Raw genomic sequence first — 24,521 nt, 5'->3', positions numbered from 1 at the left:
AGACCCTGGGCCACACTCGAGTACCAGGGTGAAGATGTGTAACCATACACTAGGGACAGTAACACAATCAGAGTTTGATGTTTAAGAAGAACATCACATATTCACCTGTTCTCTTGCGTTGTGCTTCTCATTTCCTACTAGTGCTTCTTGCCCTGGTTGTTCTGCACAGTGTTTTTGTTTTGTTTTTTTTTAATTAAGTCAATTCACATTCAATGCTGTATTCCTTATTCTCACCCTATAACCTTGTGAGGATTTAATGAGCTTTGATGTTGAGGACCTAATTCATACAGATCAGAAAAGTATGATTTGAAATAGCCTATTTTGTGAAAAATATAAACCAGCTGCCTATATATATAGAGTCAGCTCAGGTTTGACTTCGAACTTTCTCTTTTCCACCAGGTGGACCCTGAGGTGTTTGCGGCCCTTCCTGCAGAGCTTCAAAAGGAGCTGAAAGCAGCCTACGATCAAAGACAAAGGCAAGGAGAAAGCACCCCTCACCTGCAGCAGGCCAGCACATCCGGTAAGCTTTGCAAGTGACACGTAACAGAAGTGAAGATGTGAGAAATGAAATTGTTGTTTGATTGTTGTAGTATATAGATGATGGCCAAAGTCTGTAAGCTGTTAGTCATGTTCCGTGCTCCTCACATCAGGGGAACAGAACTAGTACGCAGTACAGGTTAAGTGCTGTCAGAGTCCTAGGTGGATTTGTATCTGTAGCTTCTTGACTTAAAAGTCTGAACAAGCTATTACCCAGAAATCTTTTGAATTGATTATCTGTCAAGCCAGTTGTCCTTTGAGACCGATCCTTCAGAGGATATAGGTTTAAAGCCCAGAATCTGAAGGTTTCTGAACATGCGTCACAAATACCACATTTAAAATGAAAACAGAATACTGCCTGCTGAACTGCTGGAAGTAATTCGCCTGTTGAGTTTTCATTGACTGCTGCGAGCCCCGTATAGACTAGCAGATCCCAAACATCACCAGTAAGTGGCTGAGCAACCCTAGGAATCACGGGGCCACCGTCACTTGCCGCCTCCCTCAGGGAGGCCTGTGCTGCGTGCGTGCGTGCGTGTGTGTGTTCAGGGCTGCTCTTGGGAGGAGGAAGGGGCCCGTCCTGCTCTCCAGGCATGTTGTGTTGAGGATCTTATGTCCATCTTCTTTTAGTGCCAAAGAACCCGCTACTGCAGCTAAAACCAGCAGCAGTGAAAGAAAAGAAAAGAAACAAGAAAAAAAGCTCCATCAGTCCCCCCAAAAAGATTCAGAGCCCTTTGAAGAACATGCTGCTTAACAGTCCTGCAAAAACTCTGCCAGGGGCCTGTGGCAGTCCCCAGAAGTTAATTGATGGGTTTCTAAAACATGAAGGTCCTGCCTCTGAGAAACCTCTGGTAATAATTTCTTTCATACTTTTTAAACTTTGACCTTCTCCTTCATCAGATGTTTACGTACTCGATGTTGTTATGTAAATATAGCACTTTCTATCATTTGTTTTCTTAACAGGGAGAACTCTCTGCTTCCACTTCAGGTGTTGCTGGCCTTTCTGGTTTGCAGCCTGAGCCATCTGGGTGTGTTAGACCCCCAGCGCCCAACCTAGCTGGAGCTGTGGAATTCAGTGATGTGAAGACCTTGCTCAGAGAATGGATAACTACCATTTCAGGTTGGCCTGGCTGGTACCGAGATGTGATGTCCTCTGACTACAGAACATGAACTCAGCTCTATAGAGGAACTATTTTCCTAACTCTAATGAGCGTAAACCAGCCACCCCCCAACGTTCTGACCTCTGGGGGCGGCTCGGAAAGGTTCCTTACCACAGCCCACTTGTGTGGCAGCTCTGAGTCACTACTGTAGCACGTAGTGTCCTTGATCCCTGCAGACCTCTGCCTTTCTCCTTCAAAAGCATAAGGTGGTCCTCATTTGAGATTTCTCCCCTCTCTAGATCCAATGGAAGAAGACATTCTGCAAGTTGTGAAATACTGTACTGATCTAATAGAGGAAAAAGATTTGGAAAAACTGGACCTAGTTATAAAATACATGAAAAGGTAACTATTCAGTGCTTTTTACCCAAAGGGAAAAAAACGGCATGTCTGTCACCACAGCTACTGGGGAGAGGTGAGGCGCTGAGCGAGTCGTGCCCTTTCTGGCCATCAGTTACGTTTAACTGTGCTCTTCAGCATTACTGAAAAGGGAAGCCCTGTATTTTGAATGCCAGAGAAAGAAGTACCGTAACACTGGGGAGTAAAAAAGGGTCAAAACGAGGTTTCTCAAGGTTTATATAGTTTAGTTTAAAACCACAGAAGTACGTTTTTGAGTGTATTTATATACAGACGTTAAAACCCTTAAACCCTAAATATCAATATATATGTTAAACAAACAGATTCTTGAAGGAATCGGTCTTTCCTGACTGCTTGTCTCTCCTCACCTGCAGGTTGATGCAGCAGTCGGTGGAGTCCGTTTGGAATATGGCATTTGACTTTATTCTCGACAATGTTCAGGTGGTTTTACAACAGACTTATGGAAGCACATTAAAAGTTACATGAACATTACCAGGGAGCCTGCTGCTGTCCGCTAGCTGTGCCATAAGTGCTTGTGAGGTATTTGCAAAGTGCATGATAGTAATGCTCTGAGTTTTATAATTTTAAATTTCTTTTTAAGCCAAGTGTTTTTGTACATTTCTTTTCAATAAGTGCCAAATTTGTCAGTATTGCATGTAAATAACTGTGCTAATTCTTTTACTGTAGCATAGATTCTATTTACAAAATGTTTGTTTATAAAGTTTTATGGATTTTTACAGTGAAGTGTTTACAGTTGTTTATTAAAGAACTGTACGTATATTTTGTACAGGCTCCTTTTTGTGAATCCTTTAGGAAGCAAATCCTGAACTAGTATGGCTGGACCGTTACACGCTTCATGCTAAGCTTTGAAATGCCTGAGGGGGCCCAGACTGGTGTCCTACTTTTTCCAAGCAAGGGTAAATAAAGAAGAAAGCTTCCAAATACTCACTCTGATCACTCCTGACCCAAAGCATGAACACAGGAACATGTTAAGAAAAATCTTCTTTACTTCTTCTTTCAAGTGGAGGAATTTACATATTTTGAATTAGCACACACACACACAATTGAGGATTTAAGTTTTTCCTGGGAAAAATTATGTCCCCCAGATGGTTTAGAGGTTTTGTCTTTGCCTCTACTGGCCCTTGAGAAACGTCAATAATCATTAATGAAGAATGGTCCAGATTTTCAAATGTATATAAAAGTATTTTTCTATGCTATATGTTATGCCATAACACTTTAAAAATATAGTTTATAATTCTATGCCAGTGAATACTCCTCAGGAACATTTTCTTCCAACACCCTACACTGACTTCATTCAACACTGTGCTATAAATAGGTAGTCAGATATTAGGGATCTGCCAGAAGAATTACTCTGATGCTAATAGATCTCTTACCTCACGAACCCACTTCCCACATTCTTCAGGAAAACCATAACAAACTAGCTACAATCAGATTACTAATATGAAGAAACCATTATGATGTCTCTGTAACAATTTAGTGTTTACACTAAGTCCAAACAGGTAATCAACACCCTATTGATTGTCTCATCAGAAAATGTATGCATGATAGAATTTGCTAGGACAAAACAGACCAAGATTGATTGATGTATAAGAATTCCTAATGTTAACATGTGCTAGTACACACACAAGGTATGACTGATGACAGTTTAGTTAATAAAATAGTTTGAGAGAACGAGCTGCATGGGGATGGAGACTCACAGAAGAGCAGCTACACTGACTGACATGAAGCCTAGCAGAGCTCGCGGGTCAATGTCTGGGTTCTTTATTGGAGTTCAGAACCGTGCTGATTGATTACAGTGGACTCTCATGACCACACAAGCAGTGAATAGCAGCCAGTTATGCTTTACACCATGGTTTCACACAAAAGCAGATAAATATCAGAATGCCTAATTTTCTATTTTAAAAAATTCCTAAGGGCATATGGCAGAAGAACGCATGGGGGAAAGAAAAAAACACCACTGTGGGAAGGATATACATAAATAAGTATTTCTTACCTCAAAAAAGTCCCAAGAATCAGAAAATCTGCAGAAGCTTGGTTAATCAAATACTGCAGTACTGATTTAATCAGTATAAAATTGAAAGAGCTTTAGATCTGTAATAAAAATCCAAATTTGGGGAAGGGCAACCTTTAAAACAGCAGCCAGTAGAGGAGGACTGGGCAAGGCGTGGGCGAGTGAGCAGGCACGCCAGAGCTGTGGGGATGTGTAATCGACCACTGTCAAACCAGTGTAAGTTTCTTGGTTTCTCATGGAAAACATCTTATACACCTATTTTCTTCCTTCTATGCTTAGCTCGTCAGTTTTCAGATAGGTCCATTCCATTGTTTGCCTTGTTTTCTTGGTAGTATGACAACACCATTTTGCATTTACTCCAATTCCTGACCCATGTGGAAAAGTCAGATGATCTCAAACACTTTCTTCAGCTCCACAATTAACTGCCAGTCACTCTTCTGCATTTCGTCTCTGAACCAGTCTTTGAGGGCGTCGATGGACTGCCGGCTGATCTGTAAGGCCCAAGGCACAGAGTGAACAACACAATGTAACAAACAAGTGCCAAAGAAGAGCACGTGGCCCCAGAGTTTGTTACCAGATGCTGCTCGGCACAAAGAAAGCTCAGGCAGAAACTGCCAGAGCAGAGCCTGCCTGCCTGCATTTTCTGGGAGCAGAATGCCAGCACCACATCTGTTTGTTGGTGATCTGACCTAGAAGTCCTAGCGGGCACTCTGTCAGGAGGCCAGGCTACAGGCCAAGCCCTAACGAAGAACCCAGTCCCATCAGATTCTAAACGTAAGCCCTCAGCTCCCGAGTAAAAGGCCATCAGAAGAGCCGACGGCCCCCTTTCTTCAAAGGGGCCACTTTTGCTGAGTGAGATACTTACCTTACTGACGATAATATCTGTAGCTTCAAAATGTCTTCCGTACATTTTGGGAGATTCACCAGGGATGGGTTCTATTTTGACACAGACTTCCTGTCCTTTTTTTGCAACATCCACTTGTTTATGGTTTATTTCAATACTTGTTACTATTCCAATGTCAACAAACTGTAAAGTAAGAACAGAAACTACAATGTGGGCAGAGGAATCGTGGCAGTCAAAGGCGCCCGAACTGGACAGTTGACGTCACTGGAGCGAATGAGCCAGCTGCAAAGCCTGGGCCCTGGGCCCCTCTATCACCTCGGTCTCTGGGTCTCTCCGCAGTGTGATTTTTCTCACTGGAGAACTGGGGGTGACACCACCCCACCCCGTCTGCCTTCACAAGATGGCTGTGAGGACAAAAGGAGGTCACTCGTGTGCTTTGGGACACATGGAAAGTGTTCTGTCCATCCGACGTGTTTCCACCCTGCCCTTCCACGTGACAGCTGCCAGAGTAAGAGAGACCAGCAGGCACAGAAGTTCTGAGTCAGAAGTGAGCTTGGGGTGATGGGGACGGAGGCAGAGCGGCAGGGACCCGCCGTGGGGGCCCCGGCGGCCGTGCGGCTCACTCTGAGGATGGGAGTTGTGAGCAACCTGACCTCAGTCACAGTCTGGGGAAGGCAACAACAACAACATCCCCCCCGCTGCCTGTCTTGTGAAGAGACACAGGGCAGTGAGAGTAAAGACAGGTAATCTGGTTTGGCCGAAGCCACACAGGAGATCTCTGCTGCCAGTAAGTGTCCTAGCTTAGCCACTGGCAGAGAAGCATGACTCCTAGGAGCAGTGAGTCACAGCACTCGGAGGACGTCAGGTGCCATCTCCCACTCAAGGAACCAAGTCTGGGGCAGGGAAAGTCCTAGATGAGCCTGGAGCACCTTACTGCACCACAGAGGAAGAAAGGGCCCCAAGTGCTATGTGCAAGGACACAAGGCAGCTTGAACGGGCTCCCAATGATCAAACGCTGGATAACTGGGGTATCAAAAAAAAACGGCATGTATAAGATACCTAATGAAAAGGCCGGCGGGGAGAAGGTTCTTTAGAGAAGCGTGTGAGAAGGGGGATCACAATATTGCCACCATCCATGTCATAACTACTCAGGCGAGAACTGTCAATGGTGGTTAAAGCCGCTGGGAAGTTCACAGGGACTCTCAGTGCCCCCAGGTGACTGAGTCATTACAAAGGGCAAAGATTGTCTCTGATGGCGATGCTGAGCCGACAGCACCTTCTCTGATCACCCAAGTTTGCACTGCGACAGTGACAACCCGTGTGACAATGCAGAGGCACGCAGGAGCACCTGTGTGCACAGTATCCTTCCCAATCATTCTAACTTGCATCTAGTCACAAGGGAACAACCAGACAAATGCAAGCTGAGAAATCATCTGTGAAACTGCTGTTCTGGACTCTTCTTTAAAAAGAATGGCAGACTGTTCATAATTGAGACTAAAACACTAATAACCAAATGCAGTGCACCTCGAAGGAACCCTGGGCCAGGTCAGCAAGCAGCATTACTAAAGACATTTGGGACAATTGGTAAAAAGTGAATGTGAACTGTGAATTACAGGATTTTATTGAATTAATGTTATTTTTTCTTAGCTATGATGCTAATCTAGAGGAAAGACTTGAGTGTCCGTTATACTATTTTTTAAGCTTTCCCCCAGACTCAAAACATCAAAAACTTTTGAAGGGCAATAATTCTGCAACTTTCATTACCTGAAGCACTGACACCGGGTGCTTGAGAATCAATACTGATTAAGGAACACTGATACCGAGTTTGTATAAATTACAGGAGGTGACAAGCTCTGCTTGATTTCAGTTTTTTATCACTCTTGGACTCCCAGAACTGCTTTAAGAGATGACACACTTTCTAAAAAGTAAAATCAGAACTTACATTTTTGCTAGGCACGCACATGGGTGTCCCCTGCTTCACCTGGCCTGCTTCCACAGTCACGCCCATCACTATCGGATCTCGAGAATTGAAAATAAACTGAGGGAGAATTTTTATCTTGCAGGGAAATACTGCTATGTGTCTAAAAGGAAAAAAGAAAACCGAAGAATTTTTAAGCTTACAGAATCACTTCGAAGCATAAAAAAGCAAATACAGGTGAATACGAGGCTTCGTCTCCCCTCAGCTGAGCAGCAGGAAGGCCGCACATCGGCGCTTAGGGGTCCCTGGGGTGCTGCACCCTCTCTTCATTCTCTTCCCTCCCCTCAAAGCAGCTGCATCACAGGAGCACACTGGGCCCAGACCAAAGGCTGAGCCCCGCCCCTGAAGATGGAGCTTGGGTGCCTCGGTGGAATCCACCATCAGGTGTGTCCTGGGGCCCGTGTGAGGCCTATTCTGAGGACCACACAGGCATCACACCACATCCTCCTTTTCTCCACCGCGTTCCCAAATCAGTTGATCCAAAAGGACACTATTTCTCTGCTTATCAAGCATATGCTTAGAATGCTTTAATGGTTTCTAGCATTTTCTTAATCAAACTTCAGTCTTTCCCCTTCAGGTTTCATGATCTAAATAGGGCACACCTCAATCTAAATCCCAGCATTTACCAGACAGTCTACTTTTAAAATGTACCTCAGACTGAGCCGTCCCTCCCTCTGGTCACGCTGGTCTGAGCCTCCACCACATCCTGCCTGGACTACGGGGGCCTCCTGACAGGCTCCAACCAGCAGCCCCCTAAACCCCGCCCATGGCCCACGGGGTCCTACAGGACATGGGTGCTGCCAACTTCCCTACCGCAGCTCCTGCCACTCTCCCCGAGGGTCACTGTGGCTGCCTCCACCTCTGAACGCGGCCCTGCTGGCCAGTGTTGTCCTTCCACCTGACACCTCCCGGGTGTCTGGGCGGCTCGCTTCACTCTCCCCAGCTGAGCTGCCTCCCCGCCACACTATTGACCACAGCTCTCCTCGCCTTATCTAGGCCCTGCCCTGCTTCATCCTGCGCTTATCCCAACTTCTCGTGTTCTTCGCTTGTCTTCCCCTGAGCTCCGAGAGGCAGGGACCTGGTCAGGTCCATTGACAGGGGCTCCCCAGCACCACGGGCTCTGTCATTGCTCGAGGAATGACACCTGCCAGGGAATGCCTCGCCTCCTTTCATTTTCTAATTTTCCACACTCTCATGGTGTTACCTCCATTCCATGCAACCCCAGATGAGGAACTCCAGCAAGATAAAGTCCCCAGAGGTAGCAACTACTCACCCATTAACGTAACCTAGGTCTGCCAAGTTGAAAATTAAAAACTAAGCAGAAATGTTACAGAGAGGATTGGTTCACACACTGCTAGAGTGTCTCAGGTGGGCCAAATCTGTGGCGTATAACACACCACCTGAGGATGCAGCCTCCGGGAGACGAGCGAGTGCCACGCTTCTGTTGTCTACACACCTGGCTGGTATCTGGTAATCCTCAAATAATCAACTTTATTACCAAAGATCCAAAGTAGGTAAAAATCACCGACTTACTTAAATTCTTCTTGTTTCTGTTTCTTGTAGTCTTGTCTATATTTCGTAAAGGCATCAAATAAATGATAAATAATTTCTGCACTAAAAATTCTAACTCCTAAACTGTCAGCCATTTCTTGCGCATCCCGTTCAATTCTCACATCAAAGGCCAAAATTACTGCATACCTAAAAGGTTAAAACACATCAAAGATCATTCAATGAAATACAGACCATGTCATAACAGTTCTACTAAAATAAAATAGATAGGCAACAGAAAAGCCTTTACAGCAGAAGAGAAATTACTTACTGAGGATCATGTTCCAACATCACCGAAGCCTTCATAACATCTTTCTTATGGACAGGACCAATGTTAATTCCTGCATACTGTAAAAAGGGAGTTTCCTAGTTTAACTGCCTGTGTTGGGTAACAGGAACAGCACCATAAACAATGCCTACCACTGACTCTCGTGGAGTTGGGTACCATTACTTACGGGCACTTCTGATGTTTTCAGAAATTCAAGTAGAGCTTCCAGAGATCCCAGTGTAGATGCCTGGACATAGACTCCTTTCTCTTCTAATTTGATAGCATTTAGTGTCTGCTTTAACTCATGGATCAGTTCATCCTTGAAAAGAAATTACATTTGACAAGGTTATAAATACATCTCTATCTCAGCAGCCTAGAATTAAACTGTTTCTCTTTTTGATTAGGTGTTCACCTGAAAATAAGAAACCAAGGCTTAGGACAGGCAAGGCATAGCAGAACCTGTACAGGAAAGGAAGGAGAGATTTGGGGGCCATAACTGAGCTGTATCCCACTTCACCTCTATGTTAGGTTTACTAATGTCAAAATATGTTTAACCTCTGCACCACTTGGCAGAGTAGATAGACGGGTGAATGAAATGACATGATAAATAAGAATCTTCTAAAAGTTAAAAAGTACTACATGAATGTAATATGTTACAGTAGCCCAAAGGTATTTAATGATGAAATACCCTAATCTCAGCAGCCCTTTAGTCCATCATCGCTCCTTTGAAGGTGAAGAGATTTTGACCAGAAATAAGTAAAACCACCATGTCGATGCCATAAAAGATGCACAAGTCCACCCATACTCAAGACTGGCCACAGGGATGCCTGCCCTGTTCTCATAGGCCCTAAGGGGGCCCATTCCCTGGCGACAGTGACTGGGTGCTGCCTAAAGAATAATGGTCCCAGCACAGGAGAAGAGCCATGTGCTGGGAACAGTGGTATCTTCTCTTTGGCAAGAGAATAAATATGTCTCAATGTTTGCTTTTGTGAAACTCCGCTGGGCTCATGTGTGCCATCTGTTCCTGAAAATAGGCAGACAGGCTTTAAAATGACTCCTAAAACCTAGTAAGAGATTTTTTTAGTTCCATCTATATAGCTGAGTATCTTAAAAAAAAAAAGGAATAAACTTCTAGCTTCTGGTTCATTTTTTATTTAAATAAAATGTTCTAACTTGAATATATATAAATTATCATTTATGCCAATTCATGATTATACAAACTGAAGTAATTTAAAAGCATCAACTGTTTGTTAAGAGACCACCAGATGAGTCTTCACAAAGACAAAGATGCCCATTTTATTCATCATTCTTAGTATGTGCTCTACTGACACAAGGTACAACTCAAAACAGCTCTGGAGGAAAAAATAAAATAACTTACTTTAAGGATTGGGATTTCATCTTCTTTATAAGCCACGAGGAGGGGTAAACCAGCCAATGTTTTTTCCAGGTCTTTTCCAAGAATCTTTACCCCCTGAGCTGCTTCTACTTCTTTATGCTTTTCATATTGGTTCTACAGAGATCAAAACATGTGTTATCACGTTTATTTGAAAAGTGGTTAGTGGCAGAAGACGATGTAAGACGATACTGTCATGACCTTGGGACAGGGAAAGATTTCTTTAAACTGGATACAAAAAGCAATAAGCACAAATGAAAGACTGATAAATTCAACATTAAAGTTAAATAATTCTGTTTCTCAAGATACTACAGAATGAGTAAAAAGACAAGTCACAGAGCAGAAGGTGCATACAAACCAGTAACATACTAGTAACTAGCTACCAGTGTAGAACGAAAACAATGTATTTTGATTTTTATGAGAAACTTAGTAGGTAAACAAGGACTTTCACACATCTCTACTCTGATGGATGGTCCCTCCTGTATGAAGACACTAAAATAAAACCAGTGAAGGGTGTGTGTTGTGTATTAAGCCAGGTGGCTCTTGAAGTGAGGAAACCACCTCAGTAGAATTTTTAAACACTGTGCAAGTCCCCACGTGCCAACACTTACCACCCTGACTTACCTTTACTCTTAACTCCTTCATAGGAGGAGGTAATAGGAGGCCTCGAATCTGAGTGACAATGGGCCCTTCTACTCCGGGAACAATAATTGTATCTCCTTCCTTCAAACGCCCGTTGATCAATATTACATCTATAGTGGTGCCCATTCCTGGGAGAGCCTTAACCTAAGAGACATTATTGCAAAGGGAGTGAAATATAGGCTACAATGCACCATGTTGAGATTAAATCTAAATTAGTAAACATCCCCAACCAAGAACCCTGTTTGGTGGTGGGGGTGGGGGGAATAAACTGAAAAGCTGACCAGTACCTCCATCACCTGTGCTCTCAGCTCTTCACAGTGTGCAAGTCTCTTACTCAACATGGTCTGAGTTAACTCGACAAGAAGGTAGATCAGACTTCCCATGCCATCACCAGTATGTGCAGAGGTAGGTACCAAGGACACAAAAGTGCGGGGATCTTTATTCTCATAAAACAAAGCTGCGTTCAACCCCTAGAGACATAAAAAGCAAAGTCATTCCCACAGGCCGAGTGGTGGAAGGAGGTCTCCAGAACAGAAATGACTAACTAGAAGCTGGATGAATAATGGCTCTTCATTCTGAAAATTCCTCAAAAACACTTAGATCATGTATATCCTGGAGGTATTAACCATATCACAGAAAAGTAGTTTCTTTCCAAGTCAATTTGGTTTTTAAAAGTTAAACATTCAGACTACAAAGAGAGGTCTTGAAATAAAGATTTTAAAAGGAAAAGGGAGAAGGGAAAAGAATGAAAATGCTAATTGCCATTAATAGGGGAACAGAACCAGTATTAATGAAAATAGTGACTTAATTATAAAGACAATGTAAAAGAAGAAAAAATATTCTATGATATAGTCTCTTCGTAAAGAAGGGAAAGCTTTCTTACCTGCTGTGCAAATTCCACAATAATAGCCTTTGCTCGCTCCTCAAATTCATCTTTTGTATTCTTTTTCTGCTTCTTTAAAGTAACAGCCACATCAGAGTCGGGGCACTTTTTCCAATCATACAACCTATCAATCTGGAAAAGTATTTTTCATAAGAAACATCTCTAAAGCATTCACAACACTCAGGAAGTTAATTAAGGTTAATTTAAAAGCTCCAGGAAATTCCAAATGTATATCACACATATCTGGAAGAGTGTGTGTTACTTTCGTTGTACCAAAAGCCCCTCGCAGTCTGCTTAACTGCATCCCCTCTTAAATTTGAAGTACCATACTGCCTACCAGCCTCCAACCAGTTCATGAGAGGCTGCCATTTCTTGCAAAAGATGAAAAACTGTAATTATCCTAGGAACATTAACATATGTTGGAATTCCAAAATGGTTATGTTAAGTAGTAGGCAGGAAAAAGGATTAATTACAGCCAAGTACCATCACCAGGAAAATGACATGAAAAATATAGAAAGTAGAAAATAATCTATTTTCCTTTACTTTTCAAAAGATGATAAATGGGTATAAAGAAAATTATTTAAGAGTAAAAACAAACAAAAAGGCATAATATGTTGGCTCAGTCTAGGGTGATAATATAAAGAAGTAGACCAATCTGAATGCTATCAAAAAGGAAAATCAGTAAGTAGAAAAAGACCCAGAAATGACAATGATGATATATAATTAGCATACAAGGGCCTTAAAATAGTTATTATAAATATACTCAATGACTTTAAAGGAAAAACATGTAACTTGTAGAGCTAAAAAAAAAAAATATATATATATATATATAATATGAAATGAAAAAAAAAAATCACTGGATGAGCTGAAGCAAATTACATATTGCCAAAGATCAGCAACCTTGAAGATAAAGCAAATAAAAACTATCCCAACCAAAGCACGTAGAGAAAAAAGGATGGAGAAAAGAAAAAAACTTCAGTCACTATGAGACAGTATCAAGAAACGTGAAGTCTTAGAATTCTATCAAACACTTAAACAAGGAAAGAGTAAGAAAAGAGAGCAGAAAAATAACTGCACAAGTAATGACCAAGAACTTTCTAAGAAAGTCAAACTCAAGTGGGATAAATATAAAGAAAACTATTATATAATCTCACTGACAAAACTCCTAAAGAAAAAGTCTTTTTAAAAGCAATCAAAAAATCCCACATTACATACTGGGGAACAAAGAATGAGTAGAGATAAAAGCCAGAAAATGAAGATGATGAAGGAAAAAAATATTTTTTAAACCTAGAATTCTATATCAAGTAAAACTATTCACAAAATATTTCTACCTAAATGGTAAATAAAAACACAGTGTGTCTAAGCAGTGCTTTTAACAGTTATGTCTAAGCAGTGCTTTTAAGCATACCTTTAAATGCTTATATTAGAAAAGAAAAAAATATCTGAAATCAATCATCTAAGCTTCCATCTTAAGAAACTGGAAAAAGATCAATGAAGACAAATGTAAGTAGAAAGAAATGACAGAAATTAACCCTGAAATCAATGAAATACAAAACAGACAAACAACAGAGAATATCAATAAAACCAAAAGCTGGTTCTTTGAAAGACACAAATTTCTATACTGACAAAAGTAAAAAACCTAAATAAACTAAACTTACTTAAATTCCATGCTGATGGTGCTTTACTAGTGAATGCTATCAAACAAAGAATAATATCATTTCTACACAAACCCTTTCAGAAAACAGAGGAGGAAATACTTCTCAACTCATCCTAGGAGGCCATTACTCTGATAGCAAAACCAGACAAAAGATATTAAAATAAATCTACATACCAAAATCACTTATGAAAATCTTCCCCCCCCAAAAATTAGCAAATCAAATCCAGCAATATATGAAAAATATATCATGACCAAGTGGGATTTGTTCCAGTAACACAAGGTTGGTTTAACATTTAAGAAATCAATAGTAAAGAACAAATGGTGCTGCAACAACTGGACGTCCACAGGCAAAACACTGAATATAGACACAGACCTTACACCCTTCACAAAAAAATTAACTCAGAATCAATCACCTAAGTGTAAAACACCAAACTCTAAAACTCTTAGAAGATAACAGGAGAAAACCCAGATGACCTTGGCCACGGTGATGACTGCTTAGATACAACACCAAAGGCATGATCCATGAAAGAACTGATGAGCTGGACTTAATTAAAATTAAAAACTTTTGCTCTGTAAAAGAGAGTCAAGAGAGTGACATTACAAAGCACAGACTAGAAGAAAATACTGGCAAAAAAACACATCTGGATAAAGGAATGGTATCTAAAATATACAAATAACTCTCAAACTTCAACAGTAAGTAAACTAAGAATCCAATTTGAAAATGGGCCAAAATGCTTAACAAAAAACACCTCACCAAAAAAGATATAAAGATGGCAAATACATACATGAAAAGATGTTTCGCATCTTATGTCACCAGGAAGATACGAATTAAAACAAGATACCACTATACACCTATCAGAATGGCCAAAATCCAAAGCACTTACAACAGCAAATGCTGGTGAGGATGTGGAGCTACGGGAACTCTCATTCAGTGCTGGTGGAAATACAACATGGTACAGCCACTTTGGAAGACAGTTCGGCAGTTTCTTACAAAACTAAACACTCTTACCATACGGCCCAGCCATCATGCTCCTTGTTATTTACCCAAGAGTTGAAAACTTATGTGCACACAAAAACCTGCACACAAATGTCTACAGCAGCTTTATTCATAATTGTCAAGACTTGGAAACAACTAAGACGTCCTTCAGTGGGTGATGGATAAATAAACAGGTTCATCTAGGCAATGGGATTATCATTCAGTGCTAAAAGAAATGAACTATCAAGCCACAAAAAGACACGGAAGAAACTTTAATCCATATTACTAAGTGAAAGAAGAAAATCTGAAAAGGCTACATACATACTGTAGGATTCCAACTATATGACTACTCTGGAAAGGGCAAAACTATGGAGACAGTAGAAAAATCAGTGGTTGCCAGGGGGTGGGAGGTGGGGGGATGAATAGGCAGAGCACAGAGGATTTTTAGGGCAGTGAAAAGGCTGTATAATTCTATAATGGTGGATACATATTATGATACATTTGTCTAAACCCACAGGATGCACCACACCAGGAGTAAATTCTAAGGTAAACTACGGACTTTGAGTGTGTCAGTATAGGTTCATCAACTGTAGCAAATGTACCACTTGGGTGGGGTATATTGATAATGGAAAAAGCTATGCATGTGTGAGGGCAGGGGGTATATCAGAAATCTCTGTACTTTCCCCTTAATTTCTCTGTGAATTTAAAACTGCTCTAAAAAATGAAGACATGTTTTTTAAATAGCAACAAACTTCTCACACCCTCAACAACATGGATGAAATCACAGAAGCATAATGTTAAATGTAAAAAGCCAGACACAAAAGAACATATTCTGTCAAATTTGATTTACATGAAGTTCAAGAAACAGGCAAAACTAACCCATGGGCACAAAATTTGGAACAGTGGTTGCTATGAGGGGCTGCGGATTGACTGGAATGGGGCATATAGGTACTTCTCGGGTGATGCAAAGTTTGATATCTTAATTTGGGCTGTGTAACAAGGATGTACATACATTTATCAAAACTCAATTTCACACTTAAGTTCCGTGCATTTCACTGTATATAAATTTTACCTCCATTTAAAAAATAAGGATATAGCAAATTTACAGAAAGAATAAAAATATTTATGTCACAGCTTTTCCACCTGATAATAATAATTAACCTGTTTTGAACCCTTACTTTGATCAGATACTAGTCTTACCACTTGACATGTTTTATCGCCTCTAATTCTTACAAAAATCCAGTAATGCTCTGTTTTGCAGGCAAAAAGAGGCTAATTAAGGACCCTCTTTATACAGTTTGAAGTGCCAAAGCCAGGATATGAACCCAAGATTCAAACCCGGGAAGCCAAGCTCTTAACCACCGTCCCACTCTGCTAACTCAGAGCTCCTAGGATGTGGTTTCTCTGGAGACAATAACGAAACTAGAAAGAGCAAGTGACTAAGGTAGTGCCTGCAGAGGAAGAGCAGACTGAGATCCTGTTAGACTGTCATCTTCACTAGGAAAGTTCTAGGAATAAGGAGCAAATGGAGATTTCCAAGATAAAACGAAGACCGCAATCTGGCAGGGTCACCGTGCTTGCTTAATCCAGATTTGCCCACCACTGGCAAATCCACGCTCAAGTCAGAGTTCAAAAGCATAGGCTTGTAGAAAACTCCTAAGGGAGGACCTTGTCTGTGTTTGAACAAAGTAACTATAACTTTAGAAAATAAATGAAGATTCTAAAATGACCTTCATAAATTAGAGAAACTGGATTAAACACAGTTAAACTCCTAGAATAAAACAAAATTAACAAAATGAAGTGGAAGGAAATGGTCTACTAGGTGTGTACATTGTATAATAAAAGACTCGGAAACTTATAAGCTCAAACTGAATTAGAGCAACTCATGAAATCTCTCTCCAAAGTTAATACGATAGTTGGAAGTAATATATGCCAAGTGCCCATTACCTACTAGGCACTCAGTAAATTCTTGTTATTGCTATTTAACAGGATTCATGACTTAGAATGGAGAGAAAACAACCCTATCTCTGCAACTGGTACAGATCAGAGCTTAATGAGAATTGTCATCTCTCCTTTAAAAAAAAGTGACAAACTTAGAAAGGGTTCAGTTTACAAAGGTCTTCTAGTGAAGCTGTGGCTGTGAAGAAGGCTTAGTGGTCAGTCTCCTCTAGATTTGTCCAAACCCATAGAGTATACAACACCAAGAGTGAACCCCAATGTAAACGATGAACTTTGGGTGATAATGATGTGTCCAAACGAGGTTCATCAGTTGTAACAAATGTACCTCTTTGGTGGAGGACGTTGAGAACGGAGGGGGTTGTGCGTGTGTGAAGACAGGGGTATACCGGAAATCTCTGTAGCTTCCCCTCAGTTTTGCTGTGAACCTTAAAGTGCTCTAAAAACAATGAAGTCCTGATAACAAAAAGTAAAGCCCCTCACCCCCACTGCAACAGCAATGCACGGTGTTACTGAATAAAGGAGAAAAGCCACATAAGCATATCAAGAGGTGCGGAATGAGCAGCTGACAAAAATCAACAACCATTCAAGACTTCAAAGAAAAAACAATACTAAGCAACCTAGGAATAGAAGGGAAATTCCTCAGCTTAGTAAAGTACATTTACATCTGACATCATACTTAATGGTAAGTATGGAGAAGAAACAAGGATGTCTGTCACCACTTTTATTCAACATTGTTCTAGAAGGTCTAGTTAGTGCAATAAGGAAGAAAAAAATTTATAAATTGATAAATTGATAAAGGATACAGATAAGGGAAAAAGTGTAACAGTTTTTATTTGCAGATAACATAATCATGTATATAGAAACTCCCACAGGAGCTACAAAAGCTACTAGGCCTAATCAGTGAATTTAAAAGGTCACAAGATAATAAAACTGTAGCATATTGTCAAGACAAAGTAAAGTAAATGTAGAGACACATCATGTTCACTGATTGGAAGACTCAATTTTGTTAAAATGCCCATTCTCCCAGAATTTATCTACAAATACAACCCCAATAAAAATCCCGGAAGGCTTCCCGGAAGGAAGAAACTAACAAGCTGATTCTAAACTTTATATGGAAATTCAAGGACCCTGAAATAACCAAAACAATTTTGAGAAATAAACAGTTGAAGAACTTAAGCACCACCTGCTTTCACGACGTTACTATGAAACTGCAATAATCAAGACAGGGTAGCAGTGGCATAAGGATGGACATATAGGTCAATGGAAGAGAAGAGAAATACTAAGAACAAACATGTATCTACATGGTCAATTAATTTTCAACAAAGACTGCAAAGTAATTCAATGGGGAAAAGAATAACCTTTTCACAAGGGGCTTTTGAAGTAGATATACATTTGGAAAAAAGTTAACCTTGACCCTACCTTACACCATGCACAAAACTAACTTAAAAACATCATAAATCTAAATGTTGAGTATCTAGAAACACTGGAGAAATTTTTCATGAACTTGGGGTGGGAAAAGATTACTTATATAGAACACAAGCAACAAATTATTAAAAAAAAAACTTCTCATAAATTGATTTTGCTAAAATTAGAAATTTCTGCTGCTGTTCCAAAAACCTCATTAAGAAAATGAAAAACTAAGTCCTTGACTATAAGAATATATCTGCAATACACATAACCGACAAAGGACTTCTACTGACAATATAAAGAACTCTTAAAACTGAATTAAGACAATTGAATAAAAATGAGCAAAGGACTTTGAATAGATACTTCAGAGAGACAGAGAGAGATAGAACAAGTATATGAAAAGATGTTTGATGCCAGTCATCATGGGAATGCAAATGAAACCAGTATACTTTGGCACTATACACTCATTAGAATGGCTACAGGTAGGGTTAAGTGTTGGCAATAATGTGCAGAAACTGGAACTCTTCCAAATTGTGGGTTAAAAAATGTAAAATGGTACAATGTCTTTGGGAAAATGTGTCATTTTCTCATAAAGTTGAACATATACCTACCATATGACCCAGCAATTCTATTCCTAAATATTTACTAAAAGTAAAGGAAAATAAACGTCTACACAAAGACTCGTGTAAAAATGTTTATAGCTGCTTCACTAATAACCTAAAATTGTAATCAATCCAAGAATCCTTCAACAGGTAAATGGATCAAGTGTTAAGATGTATTAGCCAGATGATGAAATATTACTGAACAATAAAAAGGAACAACCTATGACCTATGCAACAACACGGATAAATCTATATTAACATGAGTAGTGAAAAATGCCAGACTCAACAGATTATACACTGTATAATCCCATTAATATGAAATTATAAAACAGGCAAAACTAGTCTATGGTGGCAGAAAGAAGGCTGGTGTGTTTGGGGGTGCAGAAGGGGCACACTGACTGTAAAAGAACATGAGGGAACATTCTGGGAATATGGAGGTAAGTCTATATTCTGAATGCTGGTGGTTAAATGTGCGTACAATTTTGTCAACATACATTGAACTGTACACTTAGCATAAGTGCATTTTCTTACATGAAAGTTATACGTTTTTTTAACCACAAAAAAAATAAGAAGCATATTTTCACAACTTAATTTTTCAGAAGGAGAGCTTACCTTATTGAGTGCAACAATGAAGGGACATTTTTTAGATTTCAAAAGGTTGATAGATTCAATTGTCTGGGGCTCCAAACCATGCATAATATCAACAACTAAAATGGCAATATCACAAAGAGAGCTTCCTCTGTTTCTCAGATTACTGTTGGAAAAGAAAAAGATGCATAAATAGAAATATTGCAATTAATACTTTTATTTTAAAAAACTTAAAATTTTAATTTCTTTGTAAAACCTAAACAAAAAAGAACAAAATGAAGTACATGCATTAAATTCAAGTGCCATTAGCCCTTAACTTGACAAATGCTTATCTGACAGTGAATTGACATCAGTTGGAATGACTTAGTTCCAGAAGTTACTCCATTATTTCTGCCAATTTTACTGACCAAGTTTTTTGCGCTAAGGAACATGGCCAAGAGGTAACAGGACAAAATTCCACCTGTAATGGGTTTCATAGGAGATAGACCAGGTATGTATTAGGATTTGCTCTTTTAAAGTGGAAAAGACTTCTCTCTACAAAAAACAAGTATCCAAATAAAGTACTACTAAATCAGTGAGGCACAGATGAGGATTGGCAGTTACAGGGACCACAGATCTCAAAACAGTACCCCAAGACTAGTGACTAGTTAGAACTCCTCACTCACTGAACTTTGAGACTTAATGGTTTCAAGCAGTTTGCCTGATGACAAAAGACACAAATCATTCTTACCTGAAAGACTCATGCCCCGGCGTGTCAATAATCAGCATTCCTGGAATCCGTACATTCTCTCTATCAAACTAGAAAAGGTGGGGGAAAGTGGAGAGCTTAACAAAGCCAAAACAATGAAAGCTTCTTTACAAAACAATTATCCTGCCATGAAAACTTCAACATCACTTCCTTTTCCAAATGAACTGTTTTAAAATAGTGTGTCAACCAGCAAAGCACAACAGTTAATATTTTCATTAATATCAAAAGGAATTTGTCAGAAAAAAAACTGAAATGAGAAAATATTCCCCTTGTTAAAGTTATATAACTATGATGTAGTCTAACTCTGAACAGATTATTAGTAAGTGACAAATGACAGAGTAGTCATCCGAGAGTGATTATTTATAAAAAGCTGACACAGAAGAAGAGGTTCTCCGTATTTGGAAAATGTATCTGGTCCAATTTTAAAGCAATTCTAAACTCTGAAAAATATCTCAAAGCATGTTTTAAAGAAAATTTACCACATCAACTTAAAATATTAAAGAATAAGTTCATACCCTGCTTTATTCAAGTACTATCCTCAACACTTGATTTTCTGGACAAAAGCACACAAATGAATGGAAACAACATTGCAACAAGCCAGATATGGACGTCCTCCTTTAATCTAAAGAGTAGCACTTACCAACAAATCTCTCTCACACATACACACACACAAAACTTTTTTCTGTGCTTATCTATACTTTTGTCAATCTTCAAATGATTTTCCAAAATCTTATCCAGTGATCTAGGTCAAAATGATTCAAATGCAAAACATTTCAATTTTGCATTCTGGTGGTCTTAGATCAAAATTCACCCTAACTATTTCCACTTCACTGTCTGGAATACAAACAATATAATTACAATTGCCATATAAAGGTTATCCTGAGAACTTTCATACAGGCCTAATAAAAATCATGCTTTTTAACTATGTGCTAAAATAACACCAGATTTAGAGTCGGGAAACTGGTGGAATAAGCTGTTATAAACTCTCCAGTGACTAACACAGAGAAGTAACAGAAACAACCAAAATAAAATTTAAATTACAAATTCAGAAATCTGTAATTCAAGAAAACTGTCCTAAGATAAAGATTTTAAACTACATACTGAAATGGAACACCATGTAATTGGAAAACTGACCCAGAACAACCAAAAGCAAGATGCAAAAAGACTACATAACTTATACGAGGATGAAAACCAGCTTGTAATCAAACTTGCAATGCTTTATGTGAGAAGAAATTGGAGTAACAGTCAAGATACTTAAGGAAAGAAAATGTGAACCAAGGATTTTACATGTAGCCAACTAACTTTCCAGGATGAAGGCCACAAAGTAACTCTTAAATATTCAAAAAACTCAAGTAATATTATTCCCATTACTCCTTCTTCAGCAATCTACCAGAAAACAAGCTGCATAAAACAATTTCAAACACACAAAACAAAAACTGAGTGACAAGCTCACAGACCCTTTCTATACAAAGAACTGAGACTAAATAAGGAATGAAGAGAGATACCAGCATGTAATAATTAGTTATGTGTTACATCAGACAGCACGATGTAACCAAACACAAATAAGACTACTAGAACTGTATCAAAAAGACCCAGGAGCCAATCACAGGGCAAAAATGGAACTATCTCAGCACAATAATAACTGAAATGGATTAAAACATGGTAAATAGGGACTTCCCTGGTTGGGCAGTGGTTAAGAATCCACCTGCCAATGCAGGGGGCACAGGTTCAAGCCCTGGTCCAGGAAGATCCCACAAGCCGTGCAGCAACTAAGCCCATGCACCACAACTCCTGAGCCTGTGCTCTAGAGCCCGCGAGCCACAACTACTGAAGCCCGCACGCCTAGAGTCCGTGCTCCACAACAAGAGAAGCCACCGCAATGAGAAGCCCGGGCACCGCAACGAAGAGTAGCTCCTGCTCTCCGCAACTAGAGAAAGCCCGTGAGTAACAATGAAGACCCAACGCAGCCAAAAATAGAAAAAAATAGGAAAATAAGAAAAAACACAGTAAATATGTTGAAATCCATGACTTTATAATAATATAATAGCAAACCAAACCAATCACTCTTTATTTTAAGAGCTGGTAAATAAAGGTGAAGGATCAGGCATTCATTCTGCCTTTCCTCCACATTCCACCACTCAATGACCAAATAGTAGATGAGGACTCTATAGAAGTAATCAGATAATGGGATTGGAATATCAACATTTAGAGATTACTTAACTTCATAATAGTGACTGCCTCTTGGAGCAAGAGGGAAGGAGGACTCCTACAACATTTCATGTTTTATATCTTTAAAAAAGAGATCTGAAGGGCAAGATGGCGTGTGTTAATTATGAATGGTGAGCATTATGGGTCTGTTGTACTATTCTGTTCTTTTATCTGTGTTTGAAATAATTTATACCTTAATTTTTGTCAGATTAAAACACATGAAATACAGTGTACTTACATTTTTAATCATCTTCGTTTGTTCATTAATAGCTTCAAGAGGAACATTGGTGGCACCGATTTGCTGCGTAATACCACCTGCTTCACCATCTTGTACATGCGTGTGACGGAGCTGGGATAAGATGGCAGATTCAGATTCAAATTTCAAAATGCAAAAAGAAGCAAAAGCAATAAGAAAACAGCAACTTGTAAACAGAACTGCCCATGTGTGCTATGGTTTCTATTAGCTTTTTATAAGGTATCATTCACTTATTCAAAAAGTTATGTATCAATGCACACATTTTCTTACTTTATCTAGAATTTTTGTCTTCCCTGTGTCCACATGTCCAAGTACACAAATAACAGGAGCTCTTAGCTTCTCTGTATTTATGTTTTTACTATGTTCAAGTCTCCGTTTCTAGGAATAAAAAAAAACACAAAATTAAATACTATTTCAAACCCTCAGTACCATCTTCCTTTAAATTATTTTGCCTTTGCAAGGGAATGCCACAACCTGCATACAAGTTGTTTTGCTGCTTTAACTACATGTAACTGCATTTTACAATGTGAACTTTACAACCTTTGGACAAGGAGACACCTGTTTATAATAGATTTCTGAGCAGCACTGCTAATTATGAATAAGAATGGTGTAAAGTGTTGGCTCAAACTTTCTGAACACTTTTGTACATAGTTAATTTAATGGAATATAATGAATAGAAAAAGGAATTGATCGTTTTGTCAAACTTAGTATATAGTACAACCTCTAACTTACGTGGAGGTTTACATAAAAAGAGGTATACGCTAGCATTCCAACACTTTCATTAGAACTTAAGAATTGTTAAAAATTTTAAAGCAATATATTTCAAAACTGTATCCAGTGTACAAATGCTATGTCTTTTCAATTAGGACATGGTTACTGCAAGCTTCAGCCTAACACATCCAAATGATACTTCCTACCTTCCTAAGTAACCACTAAGCATGAGAAAGCCTGTCCTTGAACTACAATGTATTTACTGTAGCGTTTAGTTCTAAATACTTCAGCTTTCTGAGAACCAAACAAAACACAAGCTAGCAGTTCCGCTTTAAAATGACAGCCTTTGAAGTACAGTAAAGCTGGCATTCAAATGAAATAACTTTCACAAAAAGTCTGAAGCAATGTCATTTACAAAACTATCACTATTTTCCATCTAAAAAACCGCTTTTGTAAGAACTCTTTCATTTCTACCACTAGACACTGATTCTTTCTATAGAAACTGTAATGAAAAAACATTTTGGAATGTCAGAAGTGAGACGCAAGTATTTACTAGCGAAGAGTAGTACACAACAGCTTCACAACATGTATGACTCAAAAGCAAACGGGACCTTAGTTAGAACTTGATATGGTTGAAAACTGCCTTTCTCTCCCATACTTGATGAAGTGCTGAAATTTTCTGGAGGGCAATGCAGTATATATAGACCATGACTCAGAAATTCTACCTCTAAGTATTTGCTCTGAAGCAATGACAAGTATACAGAGATGCAGGTGTACAACAGTTTGCTCACTGGAGTATTTATAATAGCAAGAATCAGTAACCACTTAATCTTCTTTAGTGGAGGATTTCTTTTTTTTTTTTTAACTTTGGGTTTATTTATTTATTTATTTATGGCTGTGTTGGGTCTTCGTTTCTGTGCAAGGGCTTTCTCTAGTTGCGGCAAGTGGGGGCCACTCTTCATCGCGGTGCGCGGGCCTCTCATTATCGTGGCCTCTCTTGTTGCGGAGCACAGGCTCCACACGCGCAGGCTCAGTAACTGTGGCTCACGGGCCTAGTTACTCTGCGGCATGTGGGATCTTCCCAGACCAGGACTCGAACCTGTGTCCCCTGCATTGGCAGGCAGATTCTCAACCACTGCGCCACCAGGGAAGCCCCAGTGGAGGATTTCTTAATGAGTGCTTCCAAAACCCCAGGGCTGATACCTATCTGGTTGCATAGAATCATATAGGTATCCTATCCACAATGGAGAGTCTTACTTAGGAAGTCTGTGGTGAATGTCAGAAAATTACAGTATATAGCAAGGTTTCAGAACCGTGAAGTGTGTTATAGACTGAACTGTATCTCTTCCAAATTTATACACTGAAGTCCAAACCCCCAATGTGACTTATTTGGAGATAAGGCCTTTAAGGAGGTAACGGAAAGGTTAAATGAGGTCCTAAGGGTGGGGCCCTAATCCAATAGAGCTGGTGTCCTTATAAAAGAAAATCAAAAATATTTCTCAGCACTTACAGGGGAAAGGCCATGTCAGGACTCAGTAATAAGGTAGTCACCTGCAAGTAAGGAAAAGAGTCCTCACCAGAAAACAGCCCTGCTAGCTCTTGAATCTTGAACTTCTATCCTCAAAAACTGTCAGAAAATAAATTTCTGTCGTTTAAGCCTCCCAGTTTGCAGTATTTTGTTGCGGCAGCCCAAGCAGACGGACACAAAGTTAAATTAGGATCCTTCTATAAAATGGAATACAGTATGGAGCTGTTAAAAGGTGTTGTGAGGCA

General features: G+C 39.5%; 2 protein-coding genes across 10 annotated transcripts in view; one reads left to right on the top strand and one right to left on the bottom strand.

Moving 5' to 3' along the window:
- REV1 (REV1 DNA directed polymerase) overlaps positions 1-2,714 on the top strand; it is an 82,020-nt gene extending 79,306 nt beyond the window's left edge. For all 8 annotated transcript variants that reach the window (XM_061168539.1, XM_061168536.1, XM_061168535.1 and 5 more), the window contains 5 exons: positions 400-520; positions 1,165-1,385; positions 1,498-1,654; positions 1,934-2,036; positions 2,423-2,714. In XM_061168539.1, the coding sequence (XP_061024522.1) occupies positions 400-520; positions 1,165-1,385; positions 1,498-1,654; positions 1,934-2,036; positions 2,423-2,534 (714 nt within the window). In that variant the 3' untranslated portion in view covers positions 2,535-2,714. The remainder of the gene's footprint in view (positions 1-399; positions 521-1,164; positions 1,386-1,497; positions 1,655-1,933; positions 2,037-2,422) is intronic.
- EIF5B (eukaryotic translation initiation factor 5B) overlaps positions 2,255-24,521 on the bottom strand; it is a 69,574-nt gene continuing 47,307 nt past the window's right edge. For both annotated transcript variants that reach the window (XM_061168541.1, XM_061168542.1), the window contains exons 11-24: positions 22,308-22,415; positions 22,020-22,130; positions 19,556-19,623; positions 18,850-18,991; positions 11,637-11,768; positions 11,041-11,223; positions 10,736-10,897; positions 10,097-10,228; positions 8,906-9,037; positions 8,722-8,798; positions 8,436-8,600; positions 6,867-7,005; positions 4,946-5,107; positions 2,255-4,571 (exon numbers count right to left, since the gene is read on the bottom strand). In XM_061168541.1, the coding sequence (XP_061024524.1) occupies positions 4,464-4,571; positions 4,946-5,107; positions 6,867-7,005; positions 8,436-8,600; positions 8,722-8,798; positions 8,906-9,037; positions 10,097-10,228; positions 10,736-10,897; positions 11,041-11,223; positions 11,637-11,768; positions 18,850-18,991; positions 19,556-19,623; positions 22,020-22,130; positions 22,308-22,415 (1,821 nt within the window). In that variant the 3' untranslated portion in view covers positions 2,255-4,463. The remainder of the gene's footprint in view (positions 4,572-4,945; positions 5,108-6,866; positions 7,006-8,435; positions 8,601-8,721; positions 8,799-8,905; positions 9,038-10,096; positions 10,229-10,735; positions 10,898-11,040; positions 11,224-11,636; positions 11,769-18,849; positions 18,992-19,555; positions 19,624-22,019; positions 22,131-22,307; positions 22,416-24,521) is intronic.

This window comes from Eubalaena glacialis, chromosome 14, assembly GCF_028564815.1.
Source record: "Eubalaena glacialis isolate mEubGla1 chromosome 14, mEubGla1.1.hap2.+ XY, whole genome shotgun sequence".
NCBI classification, from domain to species: Eukaryota; Metazoa; Chordata; class Mammalia; order Artiodactyla; family Balaenidae; genus Eubalaena; species Eubalaena glacialis.
Note: the sequence above shows the minus strand (reverse complement) of the source record. Positions and strands in the feature narration are given on the sequence as shown.